Source organism: Rhinoraja longicauda, chromosome 1, assembly GCF_053455715.1.
Source record: "Rhinoraja longicauda isolate Sanriku21f chromosome 1, sRhiLon1.1, whole genome shotgun sequence".
Taxonomy (NCBI): domain Eukaryota; kingdom Metazoa; phylum Chordata; class Chondrichthyes; order Rajiformes; family Arhynchobatidae; genus Rhinoraja; species Rhinoraja longicauda.
Window position 1 is genome coordinate 38,118,886 of NC_135953.1, and position 21,704 is coordinate 38,140,589.

The 21,704-nt window shown below is 43.7% G+C and overlaps 1 protein-coding gene across 1 annotated transcript in view; it reads left to right on the forward strand.

Moving 5' to 3' along the window:
• Positions 1-21,704, forward strand: part of pdzd2 (PDZ domain containing 2) — a 274,116-nt gene that overhangs the window by 207,222 nt on the left and 45,190 nt on the right. The window contains exons 16-17 of the mRNA XM_078395102.1: positions 5,466-5,553; positions 10,679-10,776. Of these exons, the coding sequence (XP_078251228.1) occupies positions 5,466-5,553; positions 10,679-10,776 (186 nt within the window). The remainder of the gene's footprint in view (positions 1-5,465; positions 5,554-10,678; positions 10,777-21,704) is intronic.

The following is a 21,704-nucleotide window of genomic DNA, read 5'->3' on the forward strand; positions in this document are numbered from 1 at the left end:
GCTGGGGACTTTAATAAAACTTGCTTAAGGACAGTACTCCCCAAATTTGTGCAGTATGTACAGTGTGCCACCAGGGGGGCAAACACACTGGACCATGTTTATTCCAATTTAAAGCACGCTTACAGAGCAGTACCTCTCCCACATCTGGGTCTCTCAGACCACCTTTCACTGCTCCTGATCCCAGCATACATCCCACTCAGGAGGCAAACTAAGACAGACACAAAGGTTATAAGAACCTGGCCATCAGGAGCACTCGCAGAGCTCCAGGACTGCTTTACACGCACAGAATGGACTATATTTGAACACCAGGACCTAGAGGAATATACGGAAACTGTTCTGTCCTACATAAAAAGCTGCACTGATAATGTGACTGTTAACAAACACGTCCGGGTATATCCCAACCGCAAACCCTGGATGACTAGAGTGGTACAATGTCTTTTGGAAGCGTGCTACTCTGCCCTCAAGTCTGGAGACAGAGCACAATACAGCGCGGCAAGGGCTGAGCTGAGGAGGGGCATCAAAGCAGCCAAGGAGGACTACAAGAGGAAAATAGAGGACCATCTAACTCAGAACAACCCACGACAGGTGTGGCAGGGTTTACAGCAGATAACCAACTACAAGGGCAAAACATCTGTGATCTCCAGCAGGGATACCTCACTGGCAGAGGAGCAAAATCATTTCTTTGCCCGTTTTGAGACTGCAGTGCCACACACAGCCATCCTGCCCCCACCATCTATCACACCTAACACGCTCACCTTACAGGAACACCAAGTGAGACGTGTACTAAAGATGGTGGATCCAAATAAAGCAGCAGGACCTGATGGAGTACTTGGCAAAGTGCTGAAAGCTTGTGCTGACCAGCTTTCAGAGGTCCTCACAAAGATCTTTAACATCTCCCTGACACAAGCCACCGTCCCATCCTGCTTAAAATCAGCTACTATTATCCCTGTCCCCAAAAAACCTGCTGTCAGTAGTCTAAATGACTACAGACCAATAGCCCTCACATCTGTTGTGATGAAATGTTTTGAAAAGCTTGTGGCACAACACATCAACGCCATCCTTCCTCCCAGCTTTGACCCTCATCAGTTTGCCTATCGAGCAAACAGATCTACAGAAGACGCCATCAATACTGCCCTCTACACTGCACTGAGCCACCTGGAGAACCCGGGGACCTATGTAAGAATGCTTTTCATAGACTACAGCTCGGCATTCAATACGATCATCCCAGGCATACTAGTGGACAAGCTGTACAATAACCTGGGTTTCTCCCATCCATCTGCGCCTGGATAAGAGATTTCCTCACAAACCGCCCACAATCTGTTAAGATCGGCCCCCACAGCTCCTCCACCATTACGCTTAGCATTGGCTCCCCGCAGGGCTGTGTGCTGAGCCCCCTCCTCTATGCTCTGTACACACACGACTGCACTCCTATCCACCCCTCCAATTCTATCATCAAATTTGCAGACGACACAACTATGGTCGGTCTGATCCCTGGAGGGGATGAGTCTGCGTACAGGGACGAGGTCTGTGCTCTGTCCAGATGGTGCGAGGCAAATAATCTAGCACTAAACACTAGCAAGACAAAAGAAATAGTGCTGGACTTCAGGAAACAAAGAGCGGCTTCCACCCCACTTCATATAAATGGGGAGGAAGTGGAGAGGGTCTCCACCTTCAAGTTCCTAGGGACCACCATCTCCCAGGACCTCACCTGGACTGCAAATACCAAGGCGGTAGTGAAAAAGTCACAGCAGAGACTGCATTTCCTAAGATTACTTCGGAAAAACAGACTGAAGGAGAATCTGCTGGTGACCTTCTACCGCTTCACCATCGAGAGCGTACTGGCATACTGCACCACTGTGTGGTATGCTGGCTGCTCGGCTGCAGACCAGAAGGCCCTCCAAAAGGTCATCAGGACAGCAGAGAAAATCATCGGCTGTCCACTACCCTCTCTGAAGAACATCACCAGCTCACGCTGTCTGAACAGGGCCAGAGTCATAATCAAGGACAGCACTCACCCGGGACACGAATTGTTTGTTCTCCTGCCCTCTGGGAGGTGCTATAGGAGCCTAAGGGCCAGGACAAATCGACTCAAGAACAGTTTATTTCCCTGGGCAATAAGAACAGTGAACGGAAGCACATGATTCGGCTACTATCATTTTCAAAAAAGAAACTTTCTTTTAAGAATTTTTAAATGTTTAACCCACTCATTATTTATTAGGATTTTAAATCGGTTTTTATATGATACTGGCATTTGTTGTGTTGGTTCGTATGTCTGTGCAATTGTCTCTGCACTGTCGCACTGTCATCAGTTGTAGCATTTCTAATTTCGTTGTACTTGTGTACAATGACAATAAAGGCATATTATTATTATTATTATTATTATTATTATGTATATATACACAAGGAATTTGACTTGGTGCTTTGCTCGCACATGGTAAAACCCAAGAAAAAGTAGACAATTAAAAATAAAACATTATCATTTAAACATGTGAAAATAAAGTACCAGAGTAAAAAGAGGCTACAGACTTTTGGTTGTTGAGTAGAGCAACTGCTCGTGGGAAGAAGCTGTTTTTATGTCTGGCTGTGGTGGCTGTGATAGTCCGGAGTCGCCTCCCAGAGAGAAGTACAAAGAGTTTGTGGCCAGGGTGAGAGGGGTCAGAGATGATCTTACCCACTCATTTCCTGGCCCCTACAGTGTACAGTTTGTCAATGGGGGGGGAAGGTTGCAGCCAACAATTTTCACGGCTGATCGAACGATGCACTGTAGCCTCCAGATGTCATGCTTGGTGGCAGAGCCAAATCAGACGATGATGGAGAAGGTGAGGACAGACTCTATGATGGTAATGTAAAACTGGACCATCATTGCCTATAGCAGGTTGTGTTTCCTCAGCTGCCGCTGGAAGTACATCCTCTGAGGGGCGTTTTTGATTGTGGAATCAATGGTGGTCTCCCATTTAAGGTCCCTGGAGATGATGGTTCCGAGGAACTTAAATGACTCCACAGTTGGGACTATAGTGTTGTTGATGGTGAGGGGTGGGGAGGAGAGGGGGAGCTCTCCTAAAGTTTGCAATCAATTCCACTGTCTTAAGAGCATTGAGCTCCAGGTTGTTGCGATGGTACCAGGATGCCAGCTGTGTCACTTCCTGTTTATAGGCAGATTCTTCCCCGTCCTGGATCAGTCCAATCAGGGTTGTGTCGTTCACAAACTTGAGAAGCTTGACAGAGGAGTCTGTGGAGGTGCAGTCGTCGGTGTAGAGAGTAAAGGAGAGGGGAGAGCCTTGCGGTGTTCCTATGCTGAGGGTCAGCGGATCCGAGATGTACTTTCCCAGCCTCGCACAACTAGCACATCGTAACAGCACCACCTTAAAGTTTACCATTCTGCCTTGAAAATATTTGTCAATCCTTTCTTGTCACTGGCTAAAATCTTGGAAATCCCTACCTAATAACATTTCGAGCATGGCCTCCTCACAAAGTCTACAATGCTTTTTGAAGTACTGCTCCAAATCAAGGGCATTTTGGGAATTGGGAAATGAATGTTATAGTCATAGTTTAATTTATTTCTCATGTGCAGTGCGGTGCAGTGAAAAGCTTTTTGTTGCGTGCTATCCAGTCAGCGGAAAGACAATACACGATTACAATCGAGAAATTTACAGTGTATAGATATAAGGAAATTACGTTTCATGCGAGGTAAAGCCAGTAAGTACTGGCAGTAAGTAAGTAAAGTGCTGCATTTATGTGAATGTGTAAACAAAATAATATGGAGACATACTTTAGAATTATTATCATTTTGCAAAAATGTCTTTGAATTAACTCTGATCTGCCCTTTTATAAAGGTGGATGTTTAAGTCTTAGACACAAGAAACTGCAGATGCTGGAATCTTGCGTTGAACGCAAAGTGTTACAGTAACTTAGCGAGTCAGGCAACAACCAGATATGCTGTCTGACCCGTTGAGTTACTCCAGCATTGGATGTTTTAAGTCTTTCCTCACAGCTGTGAAGCAATTGCCACTGCATTGTTTTTGTGCTCATTTAATAAGACACTTATAGTTGTTTCTAAAGCTTTTAGAACTCTCTTATCCAGGATCTATATATGCTATAATAATGCAAACTCTGTCTTTTCATTAAAAAAAAAATGTTTTAACCTGTTATCCGGCATCTAGTCTTTCCCTTATTTTCAGCTTTCTGTTTCTTTGCCAGGAATGCATTCCTCAACCTTGGCTGACTCTGACCTATTCCTCGTGGATTCCATCCCAATCTGGAAACTGCTGTATTAATAACTTTTGTCTTTTGTCCTTCTGCTTGCTTCAGTTTAGGTTTAGGTTTAGGTTATTTTTGTCATTGTACCGAAGTACAGTGGAAAGGTTTGTCTTCCAAAAAGATCAGATATACCATACATAAATCCAATAAATAGTCATAGTCATACGGCACAGAAACAGGCCTTTTGCTCCAACTTCCCCATGCCAACTAAGATGCACCATCTACGCTAGTCCCACCAGACCTTGGTTGACCCATATCCCTCTAAACCTCTCCTATTGGTGTAGGCCATAGCAGATCGAGCACAAGTGCTCAGCAAAATGGTTGCTGAGTCTACGCTTGGTCTTGCTGATGTTCAGGTTGCCACAGCAGGAACACCGGATGTGGTAGATGACATTAGAGGAGGTTCACGTTCACCTGGAAGGACTGCTGGAGTCCCTGGGAGGTGGCACAGGGACAGATGTTTCATCTCCTGCAGTTGCTGGGGAAAGTACCTGAGGAGGGGGTGGTTTGGGTGGGAAAGACTACACCAAGGAGTAGCGGAGGAGGTGGTCATTGTTGAAGATGGAAAAGGGTGGAGGTTTGAAGATGTGACTAGTGATGGGATCATGTTGGAAGTAACGTAAATGTCAGAGTATGATGTGTTTGGATGTGGAGGCTGGTGAAGTGAAAGGTGAGGACCAGGGGAATTCTGTCCTTGATACGTCTATGGGTAGGGGCAGCAGGAGCAGGACTATGAGACGCAGGAGTCCCGGGTGAGGGATCTATGACAGAAGGGGGAAAACCTTGCTCATTATAAAATGTGGACTTCTCGGATGTCCTAGAATGGTAAATCTCATCTTGGCAGCCAATACGGATGAATTGAAACTAGAGAATGGTGGGAGGTTACTTTTATATGAAATTATTACGTAGTTTTATGGACTTTGTCCATTAATCATCTATTTAAATTGATTTTTCATATCTAGTTATGCAAGTTTGAATTGAGGGGTAAAACAACAGAACCTCCCAGCACATGCAAGTCCAGATGGAAACAGAGCTTTGCAAAATCTTTTCTAGAATTCTGTACACAGCAGTCTTCTGACATTCTAATAAAAGTGCATTAACCCCATAAAGATGTATTGGATGTGCAGTCAGTAATTATTTTGATAATGCAGTAGTAAAATGGATAGTTTGCAAAATACTATATTTTTCCATTCTGTTGTTCAATATAGGTTTCCGAACAGGAAATGGATGAAGTTATTTCACGTTCAACTCATCGTGAGAGCATAAGCAAAGATGGACAATTGTTACACACCACAGGTACCAACAACTATTTCAGCATTTTGATTAAAACTATGTGCTGTTATATGCAGTTATGAAAATGTAATAAAACAATTTAATAAGATAATAAGAGAAGAGATACCTTTCATTGACTAAAAAGCTTGGGGGTATTCTGTAATCTGAGACATCATTTTGTGTCCCCTTTTGGGCCTTCTAATCGCCTGCTTGAGTTTTTTCCTCCTTTCGATATACTCCTCAAAGCCCCTGCCTGATTCCATCCTCTTAAACCTCGCATCCTATTTTCTTTTTGACCAAATTTACAATCTCTTTGGTCATCCAAGAGGGATACTTATCCCTCCACCTTACTGGAAGATGCTTCAACTGGCCTTTAAATGACTCCTACATGTCAGATGTAGACTTACCCAATAACAACTGCTCCCAGTGTAACCACTCGAGCTCCTGCCCAATAACATTGTAGTTTACCTGGTTCTCATTTAGTACCATCCTGCAAGGTCCAAACTTCTCTCTATTCAAAACAATCTTAGAGCTTATGGAGTTATGATCACTATCCCTAAAATACTTTTTCACTAAAACACCAGTTACCTGGCCAGGCTGATTTTCCAAAACATGGTCCACAGTATGTTCCTTTCTCGGGTTGGACTATTCACATACTATTTCAAGAAACCCTCTTGGATACATCTCTCAAATTCTACCCCGTCTAAGCCTTTTGCACCGAGCAAGTCCTAGAGGGATCTAGGAGTGCAGGTGCATGGTTCCTTGACAGTTGAGTCGCAGGTAGATAAGGTGGTCAATAAGGCTTTCATCAGTCAGAGAGTCAGTCAGTCAGAGTATTGGGTTAAGAAGTTGGGAGGTTATGTTGCAGTTGTATAAGACGTTGGTGAGACCTCATTTAGAGTATTGTGTTCAGTTCTGGGCACCATGTTATAGGAAAGATATTGTCAAGCTTGAAAGGTTTCAGAGAAGATTTACGAAGATGTTGCCAAGACTAGAGAGCCTGAGCTATAGGGAAAGGTTGAGTAGACTGGGTCTCTATTCCATGGAGCACAGGAGGATGAGGGTGATCTTATAGAGGTGTATAAGATCATGAGAGTAATAAATCGGGTAGAGATTTATTGCACAGAATCTCTTGCCCAGAGTAGGGGAATTGAGGACATAGGTTCACGGTGAAGGGGAAAAGATTTAATAGGAATTTGAAGGGTAACTTTTTCACACAAAGGGTGTATGGAACAAGCTGCCAGAGGAGGTAGTTGAGGCTGGGACTATCCCAACGATTAAGAAACAGACAGGTACATGGAAAGGACAAGTTTGGAGGGATATGGACCAAACGCAGGCAGGTGGGACTAATGTAGCTGGAACATGTTGGCTGGTGTGGGCATGTTGGGCCGAAGGGCCTGTTTCTACACTGTATCATTATATGACTCTATGACTCTAAGTCAATATTTTGGAGAAGTTAAAATCTCCCACTAACACAATCCTGTTGCTTTGGCATAATTTGGTAATCTGTCTACATTCCTATTCCATTATCACCTGCTATTGGGGGATCTACTGTACAACCCCATTAGAGTGCTTGCACCTTTCTTATTTCTAAGCTCTACCCATATCGTCTCAGCGGCCGAAAACTCCTGCATATTTGCTCTGAGTGCTACCATGGCAGTCTCCCTGATCAGTAGCACAACTCCTCCAGCTCTTTTGCCTCCCTCTTGATTACATCTGAAACATCGAAAACACAGAACGTTAAGCTGCCAGTCATGTCCCTCTTGCAACCACACTTCCATAATAGCCACAACATCATAGACCCAAGCACCGATCCAAACTCTATAAGTTCATCTTCTTTCTCCACGATACTACGTGCATTGAAATAAACACACTTCAGCCCATCAGCGTCACTATATTCCCTCTCCTCTCCCTGCCTGCCTGCCTTCCTTTGAGACTTACTGGTCCGAACCTCCACCTTCCCATCACTCTTTCCAATCTCTGACCTACCACTCTGGTTCCCACCCCCTTGCCTCTCTAGTTTCATCTCTAGAAGGGAGATAGTCAGCATAAAGAGGTATGTGGATGGATACGATAGAGTGATACAGTGTGGAAACAGGCCCTACGGCCCAACTTGCCCACACCGGCCAACATATCCCAGCTACACTGGTCCCACATGCCTGCGTTTGGTCCATATCCATCCAAACCTGTTCTATCCATGTACCTGTCTAACTGCTTCTTAAATGTTGGGATAGTCCCAGCCTCAACTACCTCCTGTGGCAGCTTGTTCCATACACCCACCACCCTTTGTGTGAAAGAGTTACCCCTCAAATTCCTATTAAACCTTTTCCCCTTCACCTTAAACCTATGTCCTCTGGGATAGAGTTGGAAGGCAATAGGTAGATCCAGGTGAGGCAGGTGGAATCGGGTGGGGAAGGATGGAGATAGTGACTGAGGATGGGAGGTGGCGGAAGGAAACACAGAGCATTGCAGATTATGGAATCTGATCAGAAAGGAAGGTAATGATGAACCAAATAAGAGAAGAGGGGAAATGTGGGTATATGGGAATAATGAGGGGAGAGGACTCAGTGGTGGGAGTGGCTGGGTGATGGCAGATGGAGTAGGTGGTTGAGGGGATAAAACTGGGAGATGGAAGTCTGGGGGAGGTGGGGCGGCTGAGAAAGAAGGGTGTGTGAGAGAGGACTTGATTGAAGCAGGAGTGAAAAAGGGACAGAAGAGGAGTGTATTACCCAAGATTGGAGAATTCAATGCCCATGCCATCAGGCTGCAAACTATCCATGTGAATTATGAAAGGAGCAAAGAGGTCCTTCTGCAGTTGTACAGGGCCCTAGTGAGACCGCACCTGGAGTACTGTGTGCAGTTTTGGTCCCCAAATTTGAGGAAGGATATTCTTGCTATTGAGGGCGTGCAGCGTAGGTTTACTTGGTTAATTCCCGGAATGGCAGGACTGTCATATGTTGAAAGACTGGAGCGACTAGGCTTGTATACACAGGAATTTAGAAGGATGAGAGGGGATCTTATCGAAACATATAAGATTATTAAGGGGTTGGACACGTTAGAGGCAGGAAACATGTTCCCAATGTTGGGGGAGTCCAGAACAAGGGGCCACAGTTTAAGAATAAGGGGTAGGCCATTTAGAACGGAGATGAGGAAAATCTTTTTCAGTCAGAGAGTTGTGAATCTGTGGAATTCTCTGCCTCAGAGGGCAGTGGAGGCCAATTCTCTGAATGCATTCAAGAGAGAGCTAGATAGAGCTCTTAAGGATAGCGGAGTCAGGGTGTAGGGGGAGAAGGCAGGAACGGGGTACTGATTGAGAATGGTCAGCCATGATCACATTGAATGGTGGTGCTGGCTCGAAGAGCCGAATGACCTACTCCTGCACCTATTGCCTTTTGTCTTGAAATATTGTTCCTCCAGTCCCTCATATTCTGCTTGGCTTGTCTGCAACCTGACGGCATGAATTCTCCATTCTCCGGTAAACTCTGTCTTGCTCTCATGCATGACATACCCAGGTTCTCTCCTATACACTCTTCTTTCCAGGACTGCCCTTTCTCACCAGCACCGTCTGCCCATTACCCGCACATTCATTCAATTTTTTTTCCTCCCCCACTGTTCCTAACTGCTCAGTAATCACCCTTATTTGGTTCCTCTTCATTTTCCTTTCCTATCAGATTCCATGATCTGCCGCCTTTGTTGTCTGCATCTATCGTCTCCACTCTTCTCTCCCCTACCTTGAGGTGTATAAGACCATGAGGTGAATAGAGAATAGGGAAATCATTCGGGGATTACCCAATCAGTAGGACAAAGGTTAAAGGTGAGAGTGGAATGATTTAATAGGAACCTGAGGGATTACCTTTTTACACAGAAGGTGGTGGGTATTTGGAACAAGCTGCCACAGGAGGTAGTTGAGACAGGCACTAAAAAACGTTTAATAGACATTTGTCTACATACGCGGAAAGGTTTAAGAGGCATGGGCATGTGGGACCAAAGGGCCTGATTCCGTGCTGTATGATGCCATGATCTGACTCCATATACCAATCAACCCTTCAATCAAACCTATTGTTTGCTACCCCATACTCCATCCCTTCTCCTCATTATACTTGCTATCTCCCCTCTATTCTCCCAGTCCAGATGAAGAGTCTTGATCTAAAACATCGACTGTCCATTTCCCTCCTAGGATGCTGCCTGAAGTTCCTCCAACTGTTTGTTTTATTTTGCTCCAGATTCCAGTGTCTGCAGTCCTCAGTGCCAACATTTTAATGAATGCAAATTTTCTGAAGTGAGAAAGTTGTTTAATATTGCAGAGCAATTACATTTCCTGTTCTGAATTTACTACAATCAAGACAAACTCAGTCCTGGACTAAAGCCAATATGTGGAGTATCAATTGGAGTTTACTGAGCATGGCCTGTCAACGTAGACATATTTGGAAAAAAATCTTGGACTTGCATCTGTAACTTAATTGAAAACTTGCAATGATTTTTACTTCTTTGCCAGTGCTGTTTTTATATCCAGATAATTTCCAAATGGTTTTAACTTTGACTCTCTTAGTTATGTGAACCATTTGTCATATCATTAGTTAAAGGAATAGACTAAAAATCCTAAAGCATCAACCTCGAGTGAGTTTCAGAATAACCACATCTACATATACTCCTACCTTGCTAATGGTCACTGGAAGAGGTTCTGGTTCACCCCAATGATAGCAGTGTGAGCCGATGACTGTTTCTATTTCTGTGTTGGACTCCTCGCTGAAATGTTTGGTAGTGGGCAAAGCCTCGGGAGAATGAAATGTGACATTAGTAACAACTTGGATGATTGATAGGAGTGGTAAAGTATTGTTGTCAGTAAGCAAGAATGGAGTTGAGACTGAGTGAGGAAAGGGAACTTTAAGTTAGATGTGCTTAAAGGTGTGTTGAGCTGCACTGGAATACTGCAGGCTTAGGAGGGCCAATGATCTTGGTTAATTGGGCATAGGTGCAGACACTGGAGAGAGTTGGTGGGTTGGCACTGTGGAGTGTGTGGGGTGAGGTATGGGTTGGCGGTACACAAGAATCCCAATAGTGTTCCAAGTTGGCAATAAGGGGACCTGTAGTACAAGATTTTTCTAGAGGATACATCTGTGGAGTTCATTAAAATGTCCTTTTCCTACAGGGTTATCATCAAAGAGTCCATCATCAAGTGTAAAATCCAAGCAGGCTGACGGGTCTCTCAGTTGGACAATGAAACGTTTCCTGGAACCCACAAGCCGTGTAAGCAGGATCATTTAAAATAATTTAATGGGGACAAAATGTAGTAATTATTATATTAATGTACTTTCCTTCTGCTAGACTGGAACTTTGCAAAATCTCTTCACCTTAGGCCCCATTTGTTTCTGAGCTGAAAATGTTATTAATTTTCTTGCTGAGTTGTAATTTTTACAGCTCTGATAAAGGATCTTTCAAGCTGAAATGTTAACCCTGTTTTTCCTTCTAAAGATGTTTCTTGACCTGTAGTTCTAGCATTGTCTGTTTTTGTTATAGTTTGCGTATTTTACTGTATTATAAGATGCAGATATATACAGCTTCTATCAGTGGTGAAGAAGAAATTAATAGAAATAGAAAATAGGTGCAGGAGGAGGCCATTCAGCCCTTCGAGCCAGCACCGCCATTCATTGTGATCATGGCTGTTCATCCACAATCAATAACCCGTACCTGCCTTCTCCCCATATCCCTTGATTCCACTAGCCCCTAGAGCTCTATCTAACTCTCTCTTAAATCCATCCAGTGATTTGGCCTCCACTGCCCTCTGTGGCAGAGAATTCCACAAATTCACAACTTTCTTGGTGAAAAAGTTCCTTCTCATCTCAGTTTTAAATGGCCTCCCCTTTATCCTAAGATTGTGGCCCCTGGTTCTGAACTCGCCCAACATTGGGAACATTTTTCCTGCATCTAGCTTGTCCAGTCCTTTTATAATTTTATATGTCTCTATAAGATCCCCTCTCATCTTTCTAAACTCCAGCGAATACAAGCCCAGTCTTTTCAATCTTTCCTTATATGACAGTCCCGCCATCCCAGGGATCAATCTCGTGAACCTATTTACCTCAATTACAAGGATGTCCTTCCTCAAATTAGGAGACCAAAACTGTACACAATACTCCAGATGTGGTCTTTCCAGGGCCCCATACAACTGCAGAAGAACCTCTTTACTCCTATACTGAAATCCTCCCATTATGAAGGCCAACATGCCATTAGCTTTCTTCACTGCCTGCTGTACCTGCACGCCAACTTTCAGAGACTGGTGTACAAGGACACCCAGGTCTCGCTGCACTCCCCCCTTACCTAACCTGATGCCATTGAGATAATAATCTGCCTCCTTGTTTTTGCCGCCAAAGTGGATAACCTCACATTTATCTATATTATACTGCATCTGCCACACATCTGCCCACTCACTCAACCTGTCCAGGTCAATAGTCAATAGTCGTTTATTTGTTACATACACATAAATGTGTAGTAAAATGAAACATTACCCGCAGTTGAACAATAAGACCAATAAGATTAATCAATAAAAATGCAATAACACATACAATCACAACTAACACCAAACAAAAAGAAACATCCATCACAGTGAGTCTCCTCCAGTCCCTTCTCACTGTGATGGAAGGCCAGAATGTCTTTTTCTCTTCCCTGCCGTCTTGTCCCGCGGTCAGGCTGTTGGAGTTGCCACGTCGGGGCGGTCGGGGCTCCCGATATTGAAGCCCCCGCTGGGCGGTGAAAAAAAATCCCGCGGCCTATTTCAGGCCGCGCCGGATGGTGAAAGGTCCGTGGCGGGCCGACCCAAGCCCCGCGATTCGGGGCGGGCGAACACGTTACCTCTGCCGCTGCCGCTGCCGGAGCTCCCGATGTCGGCCCTCATCCAGGGGCCTGCGGGCTTCCGACGTCCACGCGGCCCGCGCCGGAGCCTCCGGAGACGAGTCGCAGCCGTTCCCGCAGCATTTGCAGGCAGCCAGCGCCGCAGGTGGTGAGTCCGGACCGCGGGCTCTGCGAGCCAGAGCCCCAGGTGGTCCCAGGTGCATGGCCGGTGGTAGGCCGCAACGGGAACGGAGACACGGCACAGAACAAAGGTCGCGTCTCCGTTCTGGAGAGAGAATGTTACAGTTACAGTTCCCGTTCCCTCCCACCCCCCCCCCCCCCCCAAAACATAACATACAACACTACATCATATTAACACTACAATTGAGACAAAAACAACAAAAAACACAAAAGACAGACGGACTGCAGGCAAGCCGCAGCTGCGACGGCAGCGCTGGCTCCTGCAACATCCTAACATCCTCTTCGCAGTTCACACTGCCACCCAGCTTTGTGTCATCTGCAAACTTGCTAGTGTTACTTCTAATTCCTTCATCCAAATCATTAATATATATGGTAAACAGTTGCGGCCCCAACAGCAAGCCTTGTGGCACTCCACTCGCCACTGCCTACCATTCTGAAAAGGAGCCGTTTACTCCTACACTTTGCTTCCTGTCTGCCAACCAATTCTCTATCCATATCAACACCTTACTCCCAATACCATGTGCTCTAATTTTGCTCACCAATCTCCCATGTGGGACTTTATCAAAGGGTTTCTGAAAGTCTAGATACACTACATCCACTGGCTCCCCTTCATCCATTTTATTTGTCACATCGTCAAAAAATTCCAGCTAACAATATTACAGCTAACAATAACAAACCTTATACAGAAACAGAAATATAAACCAACTGAAAATTCAATGGGTGAGGAAAGCATAACATTTGTATTTTTGTACAGAGGTTAATATATAAAAAATGAATGTTTTTGTATACTTTATGGTGAAAAAGTAGTAATTTCAATACATTTTGCACTGAGCTCAAACCTATTTTTAACCATCAACAGTCTTGTGTTGATGGATGAAAATAAAAATATTCACTCTGTGGTTAAAAAATATCCATAACACCTCTGTGCACCTTGCCATAATCCATATGTCTTTATTTGCATTTGAGGATTTTGTTTTCTGGTCTCTAAATTCACTTGGAAACTATTGGTATTAATCTTGAGTTCTGCAGTTGTACATTCAGAGGTTCTGCATTAAATAGTTACTACTATTTATTACTCAGCCTCACATGAAAAACATCCCTTTGACAACATGTCACAGTGGGAAACCAGCATAAATTAAAGACTTCAGAAAAAGTAGAAACATGAAAACATAGAAAAATATGTGCAGGAGTAGGCCATTCGGCCTTCGAGCCAGCATCGCCATTCAATATGATCATGGCTGATCATCTAAAATCAGTACCCCGTTTCTGTTTTTTCCCCATATCCCTTAATTCCTATCGCCCTAAGTTAAATCTAACTCTCTGTTGAAAACATCCAATGAATTGGCCTCCACTGCCTTCTGTGGCAGAGAATTCCACAGATTCACAACTCTCTGGGTGAAGAAGTTTTTCCTCATCTCAGTCCTAAATGGCCTACCCCTTATTCTTAAACTGTGACCACTGGTTCTGGAACATCGGGAACATTTTTCCTACATCTACCCTGTCCAATCCTTTAAGAATTTTATATGTTTCTGTAAGATCCCTTCTCATCCTGCTAAATTCCAGTGAATACAAGCCCAGTCGACCCATTCTTTCATCATATGTCAGTCCCGCCATCCCAGGAATTAACCTGGTGAACCTACGCTGCACTCCGTCAATAGCAATAATGTCCTTCCTCAAATTAGGAGACCAAAATTGAACAGAATACTCCAGGTGCAGTCTCACCAGGGCCCTGTACAACTGCAGTAGGACCTCCTTGCTCCTAAACTCAAATCCTCTCGCAATGAAGGCCAATATGCCATTCACTTTCTTCACTGCCTGCTGTACCTGCATGTTTACTTTCAGTGACTAATGTACAAGCACACCCAAGTCTCGTACCCAAGTATTAGTAAGATTAGATTAGATTAGTTAAAATTTTTGGCATACACATCAGGGTGCAATGAAACAGTATCCATGGTAATGTTAAATATAGCAATAAATACAATGACAAATACAAAACAGCAGAATGGTGCAAAGATCATAGTGCTAGCTGAAGTACATAGAACATGGAACAGAAAAGTACAGCACAGGAACTGAGCTTTTGACCCACAATGTCTGTGCCAAACATAATGCCAAAATAAACTAACCTCATCTGCCTACACATAATCCATACCTTTCCATTCCAAGCATTTCCAAGTGCTTATCTAAAAGTCTCTTAAAAGCCATCATCATATCTGTCTGCACCACCATCCCTGACAATGTGATCCAGCCACGCACGATCCCACTGTGTAAAAGAAAATGACTACTCGCATCTCCTTTAAACTTTGCCCCTTTCATCTTAAAGCTATGTCCTCTAGTCTTGACATCTCCACCCTGAAAAAAAAAGGTTCTGTCTACCCTATTATTGCCTCTCGCAATATTATAACTTCTACCAGGCCTTCCTTCAAACCCTGGTGTTTGAAAGAAAACAATATGTTTTTCCAAACATTCATCGTAGCTCATAGCCCCAAATCCAGGCAGCATTCTGGTAATCCACTTCTGCACCCTCTCCAAATCCTCCACATGTTTTCTGTAATGGGACTACCAGAAATTCACGCAATGCTCCAAATGCAGTCGTTTAGTGCCACATCAAATAGTGCAAAAAAAAACAAAAATGTACAGAATACAGAGTACAGAGAATACAGAGCCTTTATTTGTCATTCGGTACCGAGGTACTTAACGAAATTACGTTACCAGCAGTCACACAAAAAAAAAGAAACACAAGACACATAACCCCAACACAAACATCCATCACAGTGACTCCAAACACCCCCTCACTGTGATGGAGGCAACAAAACTTCCACTCTCTTCCCCACGCCCAAGTCCCCGCGGCCGAGCCGCACCGGGCGCTGAAACATCCCGCGGCCGAGCCGGGCGATGGAAGGCCCCGCGGCCGTACCGTGCGTAGCTAAGTCCCGCGGCCGAGCCGCGCCAGGCGATGGAAGGCCCCGCGGCCGAGCCGCACCAGCGATGTAAAGTCCCGCGGCCGAGCCGCGCCGGGCGATGGAAGGCCCCGCGGCCGAGCCGCACCAGTGATGTGAAGTCCCGCGGTCGAGCCGCACCGGGCGATGGAAGGCCCCGTGGCCGAGCCGCGCCGGGCGATGGAAGGCACCGCGGCCGAGCCGCACCAGTGATGTAAAGTCCCGCGGCCGAGCCGCGCTGGGCGATGGAAGGCCCCGCGGCCGAGCCGCACCTGACGCTGAACCATCCCGCGGCCGTACCGGGCGATGGAAGGCCCCGCGGCCGAGCCGCACCGGGCACTGTTGTCCAGCGGCCGAGCCGCACCGGGCGATGGAAGGCCCCACGGGCGATGGAAGGCCCCGCGTTTAAAAATATATTTTTTAGCGCAAACGGAGATACGGCTTGGAAAGGGTCGCATCTCCGTTGAGGAAGAGATTTTTTTAAAGGTTTCCCCCACCCCCCCACCACCCCCCCACATATACACAGCTAAAGATAGGCTATTTCATACATCTAACACTAACAAATAGACAAAGAAAGAAGGAAGACAAACAGACTGCCGGCGAGCCGCAGCTGCAGGGCAGCGCCGCCACATTAACGGAATACCCGATTGAGAGAGAGTTTGGAGTACATGGCAGCACCTTTGGGAGTGGGAGACAAATGAGTTGGTGTGATACTCTAAATAAAGAAAGAAACATGTCGGAGAGAAGGGAAGTAGGTCTCAAATCTGTGGAATACAAACATGGAGTATTATGATACATTTTTCAAAACTTGTTCCTGAACGTGTTTTTAATAAAAATTACATTAAATCAACTATTAGTTAATATTAAAAATAATGAAGGGTAAGGCTTCTATCCACATTCCCAGGCAGTAAACATTTTCACTTTGAACATGACTGTTTGATGGCTATTCAAGATAACATTTAATGAATATGTTACTTCTCATAGTGATTTATATATTGCTATAAACATTGCAAATTTTATTGCATGTTTATAAATATTGTAGCATAAAAATGGGCATCGTAACTCAAAAATGTTTAACTATGGTTAATAAGACTATAGTAATAAGACCATAGTAAATCATTATTTTTAATTGGCTGCACAGATATCCATTTTAGTCCTATGATGATACTTTAGACAGGTTACATTAGAATTTAAATATTAAAATTGCGTAAGAAGAAAGAGTGGTTCAGTTCAGTTTATTTTAGTTTATTGTCACGTGTACCAAAGGACAGTGAAAAACTTTTGTTGTGTGCTAACCAGTCAGCAGAAAGACAATACATGATTACAATCGATCCATTTACAGTATATAGATACATGATAAGGGAATACCATTTAGTGTAAGGTAAAGCCAGCAAAGTCAGATCAAGGATAGTCCGAGGGTCATCAAAGAGGGTCAGTGGGTGAGTGGTTCTTCTTTCACATCTCGACATCTACTTCAGCTTAAAGGTAAAACCTTTAAACCCAACCAATATCAGCCAATTTTATTTGGACTTGAGCCCAAATTCTTACAATTATTCCATCCATTGCCTGAGCCAACCATCACCATAACAATCTCAAGCCTACTTTTGTTCTGTTTGTTTATAAATTTTCAATCAGAAATAAGGAACACGTGCAGTTGTACTAACCAAGTCATGCTGACCTGGATGAATCACTGAGGCTGAACTGAATCAAAATGTTTTATTGGAATAAACACCTGGCAAACACAGGCCGGTCCCATCAGGTTCGTGTAGCCAGGAACTGCGTGAGAGCCTAACAATACAATACAATACAATACAATACAATACAATATATCTTTATTGTCATTGTACCCAGGGGTACAACGAGATTGGGAATGCACCTCCCATACGATGCAATAATTTAATTAATTTAGACAACAACAACCCAACGAACAATTGTAACAGTTTTGTAACTTACATTGAATGGACTTTCTCCCTGCTCCTGGCAAGAAAAGACCATGTGAAATGGCACTTGTAGGTGGCTATCCAACTGTAGTACACATTATGTATAAAATAAATCAATAGGCTTATGTAGAAAGACCTTTTTATGTGAAATTGTATGGTTCACTCTGGCAAGGTAGAAGACTGCTGCAAATTAAGTTAAAGCACTTGCCTAAATATAGAAGCAACAGCTTTTGCACTCTGTGGCATATGTAATTTAGATATGGCCAAAGGGTTGCACTTCCCCACATTAATTTTATGATTATAAAATAACATTTGTCTCAGCTTCGGCACAGGCTCCTTTGCCTAAAATAATATGGTGCTGATTAATGGTTAAATACAATTCTTGCAGGTATGAGGTTATTGGTCTCAATTGGCATGTGAACTTCCAAGAAGGGACCCTACCCAAAATGTCACCTATCCTTTTTCTCCAGAGATGCTCCCTGACCTGCTGAGTTACTCCAGCATTTTGTGTCTATCCATTTATCTCAGTCTGATTCACAATTATAATAACAAACCTTAAATGGAATAATTGCCATGGACGTTTCTCGTGCCTCGGGAAATTCTGACACAGAGAAGTGAAGCAGGTGGAGGTGAGAGCAGCCAGCTGAGAAATATAATTGACTTTTATTTTCATCCTTATGGACCAGGGGGAACAATCTCCACCCTACTCCTCAGAGATTTTCAGCCTCCCTACTGATTTAATTGAAGACTCTCCCTTCTCTTATTCCAATGCTCTGTTGCTTCTTTCAATCTGCAAGAGTCTATTCCATGGATTTCAATCTGAAGCCTGCTGTAGATTTATATCCCCAGCAGTCACCTGGTCTACCGGTCCCACAGCCACCTGAACAATGTGGTCCAGTCACATTGTTCAATTATTCCCAGAAATAACTAGAAATCAGGGTGAAAACATCACATTTGACAAAAGCATTCCCTGCTTGTTCTGAGCTATACAGTTCCACTGTATTCTGACATGAGTTATCAGGGCCATTGAATTCAGGTCTTGTTCCTGGATTAATCGGAGAGATTCACTTGTACAAACGGAAGGGACAGAGAATAAGATATTCAAAGCAAATGCTCAAGCCCAGAAAATGCCATAATTACAACAAGAAGCTTGTTGTCTCCAGAATTCTTGATGTTCTAAAGGGATCCAAATGGCCACAGAACTGAAGCAAAGCAATGGGTGTGTGGGGATCTCTTGATCTCTTTTGGCTTGTTTGTTATTTCCGTAATCCCTTCATGCTTATGAGTCAATCAATTCATACTTCATTTTGACACGAGTTATCAGGGTAATTGAATTCAGGTCTTATTCCTGGATTAATCAGAGAGATTCACTTGTACAATCACAGATGAGACAGAGAATAAAATACTTTCCTGGCAGAGGTGGTACAATTCTTTCATTGTAGCAGTTGTTCCCAAACCATGCTGTGATGCATCCCGATAAAATGCTTTCTACGGCGCATCTGTAGAAATTAGTGAGAGTTGTTGAGGACATGCCTTTTTTGTGCAGAAACGAACTGGGCAGGTTGCAGATGATAGACACAAAAAGCTAAAGTAACTCAGCGGGACAGGCAGCATCTCTGGAGAGAATGAATGGGTGACGTTTCAGGTTGAGACCCGAGACGTCACCCATTCCTTCTCTCCAGAGATGCTGCCTTTCCCGCTGAGTTACTCCAGTTTTTTGTGTCCATCTTCGGTTTAAACCAGTATCTGCAGTTCCATCTGCAGATGATATCTAACTTGAATATAGTGCAAACATAGTCCACCATAAATTCAGAAGATGTGCTAGAACTGAATGGTAGGTTTGGAAAAGGTCGGGGTCCCATGAAAGAGTGAAGCAATGGATACGTTGTAGTGCCTCTATGGAAAAAAACCTTGTTTGGGATCATCGACTATTGTGAACCAAAGAAGGAGGAGTTGGAATAGATAAAGGCGGCACTCACGTTGTAGCCATTTGGATTACAGAAATTCACCCTTAAAGAATTCAGATATAACTTTCAGATGAAACATGGAATAAAATTAGCTCTCATAGCATTCATGTGGGAAAAGAATGAATAAATCAACACAATTTTTCATTCAACTTCCGCTTCTTGACACATGTGCAGATGCATTGCAGAAAATCACAATACACACCACTTTTTTAGAAATACAAATCCTCCCTAATGTTGGGGGCGCCTTTATGGGTAGCTGTTCGCTGCTAGTTTAGTTGGGCTTGAGAAACTATCTTTCTCTTTCCTATTAATAATCAATCTTTCTCACGCTTCTACACATTTAAGGTAGACTGAAAATGAATACTATTATGATAATATTTAAAAAAAGGGAAAGAAGAACTTTTGTTTGATGCACCGTCCTAAATAGTGTCATGGATTTTAAATCATAGTGGAGTAGCAATAAACCCCCATTGACCAGGCAGGGGAACCAGATATCGGTTCCCATGGAAAATGGAACTCTGATATTCAGCGCAGTTAAATCATCTGTTAGTGCATTTGGCAACTGCTGTGAAACCACATTTCAAAAGAGATGAGAACAAACTTTGGAACAGTGAAAAGTAAACAAAATAGCTGTTTGGTGAGAGTCCTGTTACATGAACACCTAATGTCCAAGAGATGTATCACCACAGTTATGTGCACTCATGCATATTTAGTAATTTCAAGAAGGAAAATATAATTTCCAAAGGTCTGAAATCTGGAACTTTGAAATATCTAATTTCTCCAATTTCTCCAATCTCCATTCACATAGAAAATAGATACACTACATCCACTGGCTCTTCATCCATTTTACTTGTCACATCCTCAAAAAATTCCAGAAGATTAATCAAGCAGGATTTCCCCTTCATAAATCCGTGCTGACTTGGACCAATCCTTTTACTGCTATCCAAATGCGCCATTATTACCTCTTTAATAATTGACTCCAGCATCTTCCCCACCACCGATGTCGGGCTAACCGGTCTATAATTCCCCGTTTTCTTTCTCGCTCCTTTCTTGAAAAGTGGGATAACATTAGCTACCCTCTAATCCACAGGAACTGATCCTGAATCTATTGAACATGGAAAAAGAATCACCAATGCATCCACGATACCTAGAGCCACCTCCTTGCGTACCCTGGGATCCTCAGGTCCTGGGGATTTATCAGCCTTCAGTCCCATCAAACTACCCAATACTATTTCTCACCTAATGCAAATTTCTTTCAGTTCCTCTGTCTCCCTATATCCTCTGTCGTCTAGTACATCTGGGAGATTGTTTGTGTCTTCCTTAGTGAAGACAGATCCGAAGTACCTGTTCAACTCTTCCGCCATTTCCTTGTTACCCATAAAAATTTCACCCATTTCTGCCTTCAAGGGACCCACATTTGTCTTTACTAATCTTTTTCTCTTAACATACCTAAAGAAGCTTTTACTGTCCTTCTTTATATTCTTGGCCAGCTTCCCCTCATACTTCATCTTTTCAGCCCATATTGCCCTTTTTGTTACCTTCTGTTGTCCTTTGAAAGTTTCCCAATCCTCTGGTTTCCCGCTATTCTTTGCTGTGTTATACATCTTTTCTTTTAGTTTTATTCCATCCCTAATTTCCCTTGTCAGCCATGGTTGCCTCTTACTCCCCTCAGAATCTTTCTTCCTCTTTGGAACGAAATGATTCTGCATCTCTGGATTATGCCCAGAAATTCCTGCCATTGCTGTTCCACCATCATTCCTGCTCGGATCCTTTTCCAGTCGACCTTGGCCAACTCCTCTCTCATGCCTTCATAGTCCCCTTTGTTCAACTGCAACACTGACACTTCTGATATAACCTTCTCCCTCTCAAATTGCAGATTAAAACTAATCATATTATGGTCACTACCTCCAAGCAGTTCCTTTATCTTGAGTTCCCTTATTAAATGTGGTTCATTGGACAACACTAAATCCAGAATTGCCTTCTCTCTGGTAGGCTCCAGTACAAGCTGCCTGAAGAATCCATCTCGGAGGCACTCTACAAACTCCCTTTCTTGAGGTCCAGAGCCAACCTGATTTTCCCAGTCTACCTGCACATTGAAATCCCCCATAACCACAACCTTTGTTACATGCCAGTTTTAACTCCTGCTGCAACTTACACCCTATATCCGGGCTACTGTTTGGGGGCCTGTAGATTAGTGGCTTCTTATCTTTACAATTCCTCAATTCCATCCACAGTGACTTTACATCGTCAGTCCCTATGTCACCCCTTGCAAGGGACTGAATTTCATCCCTCACTAACAGAGCTAC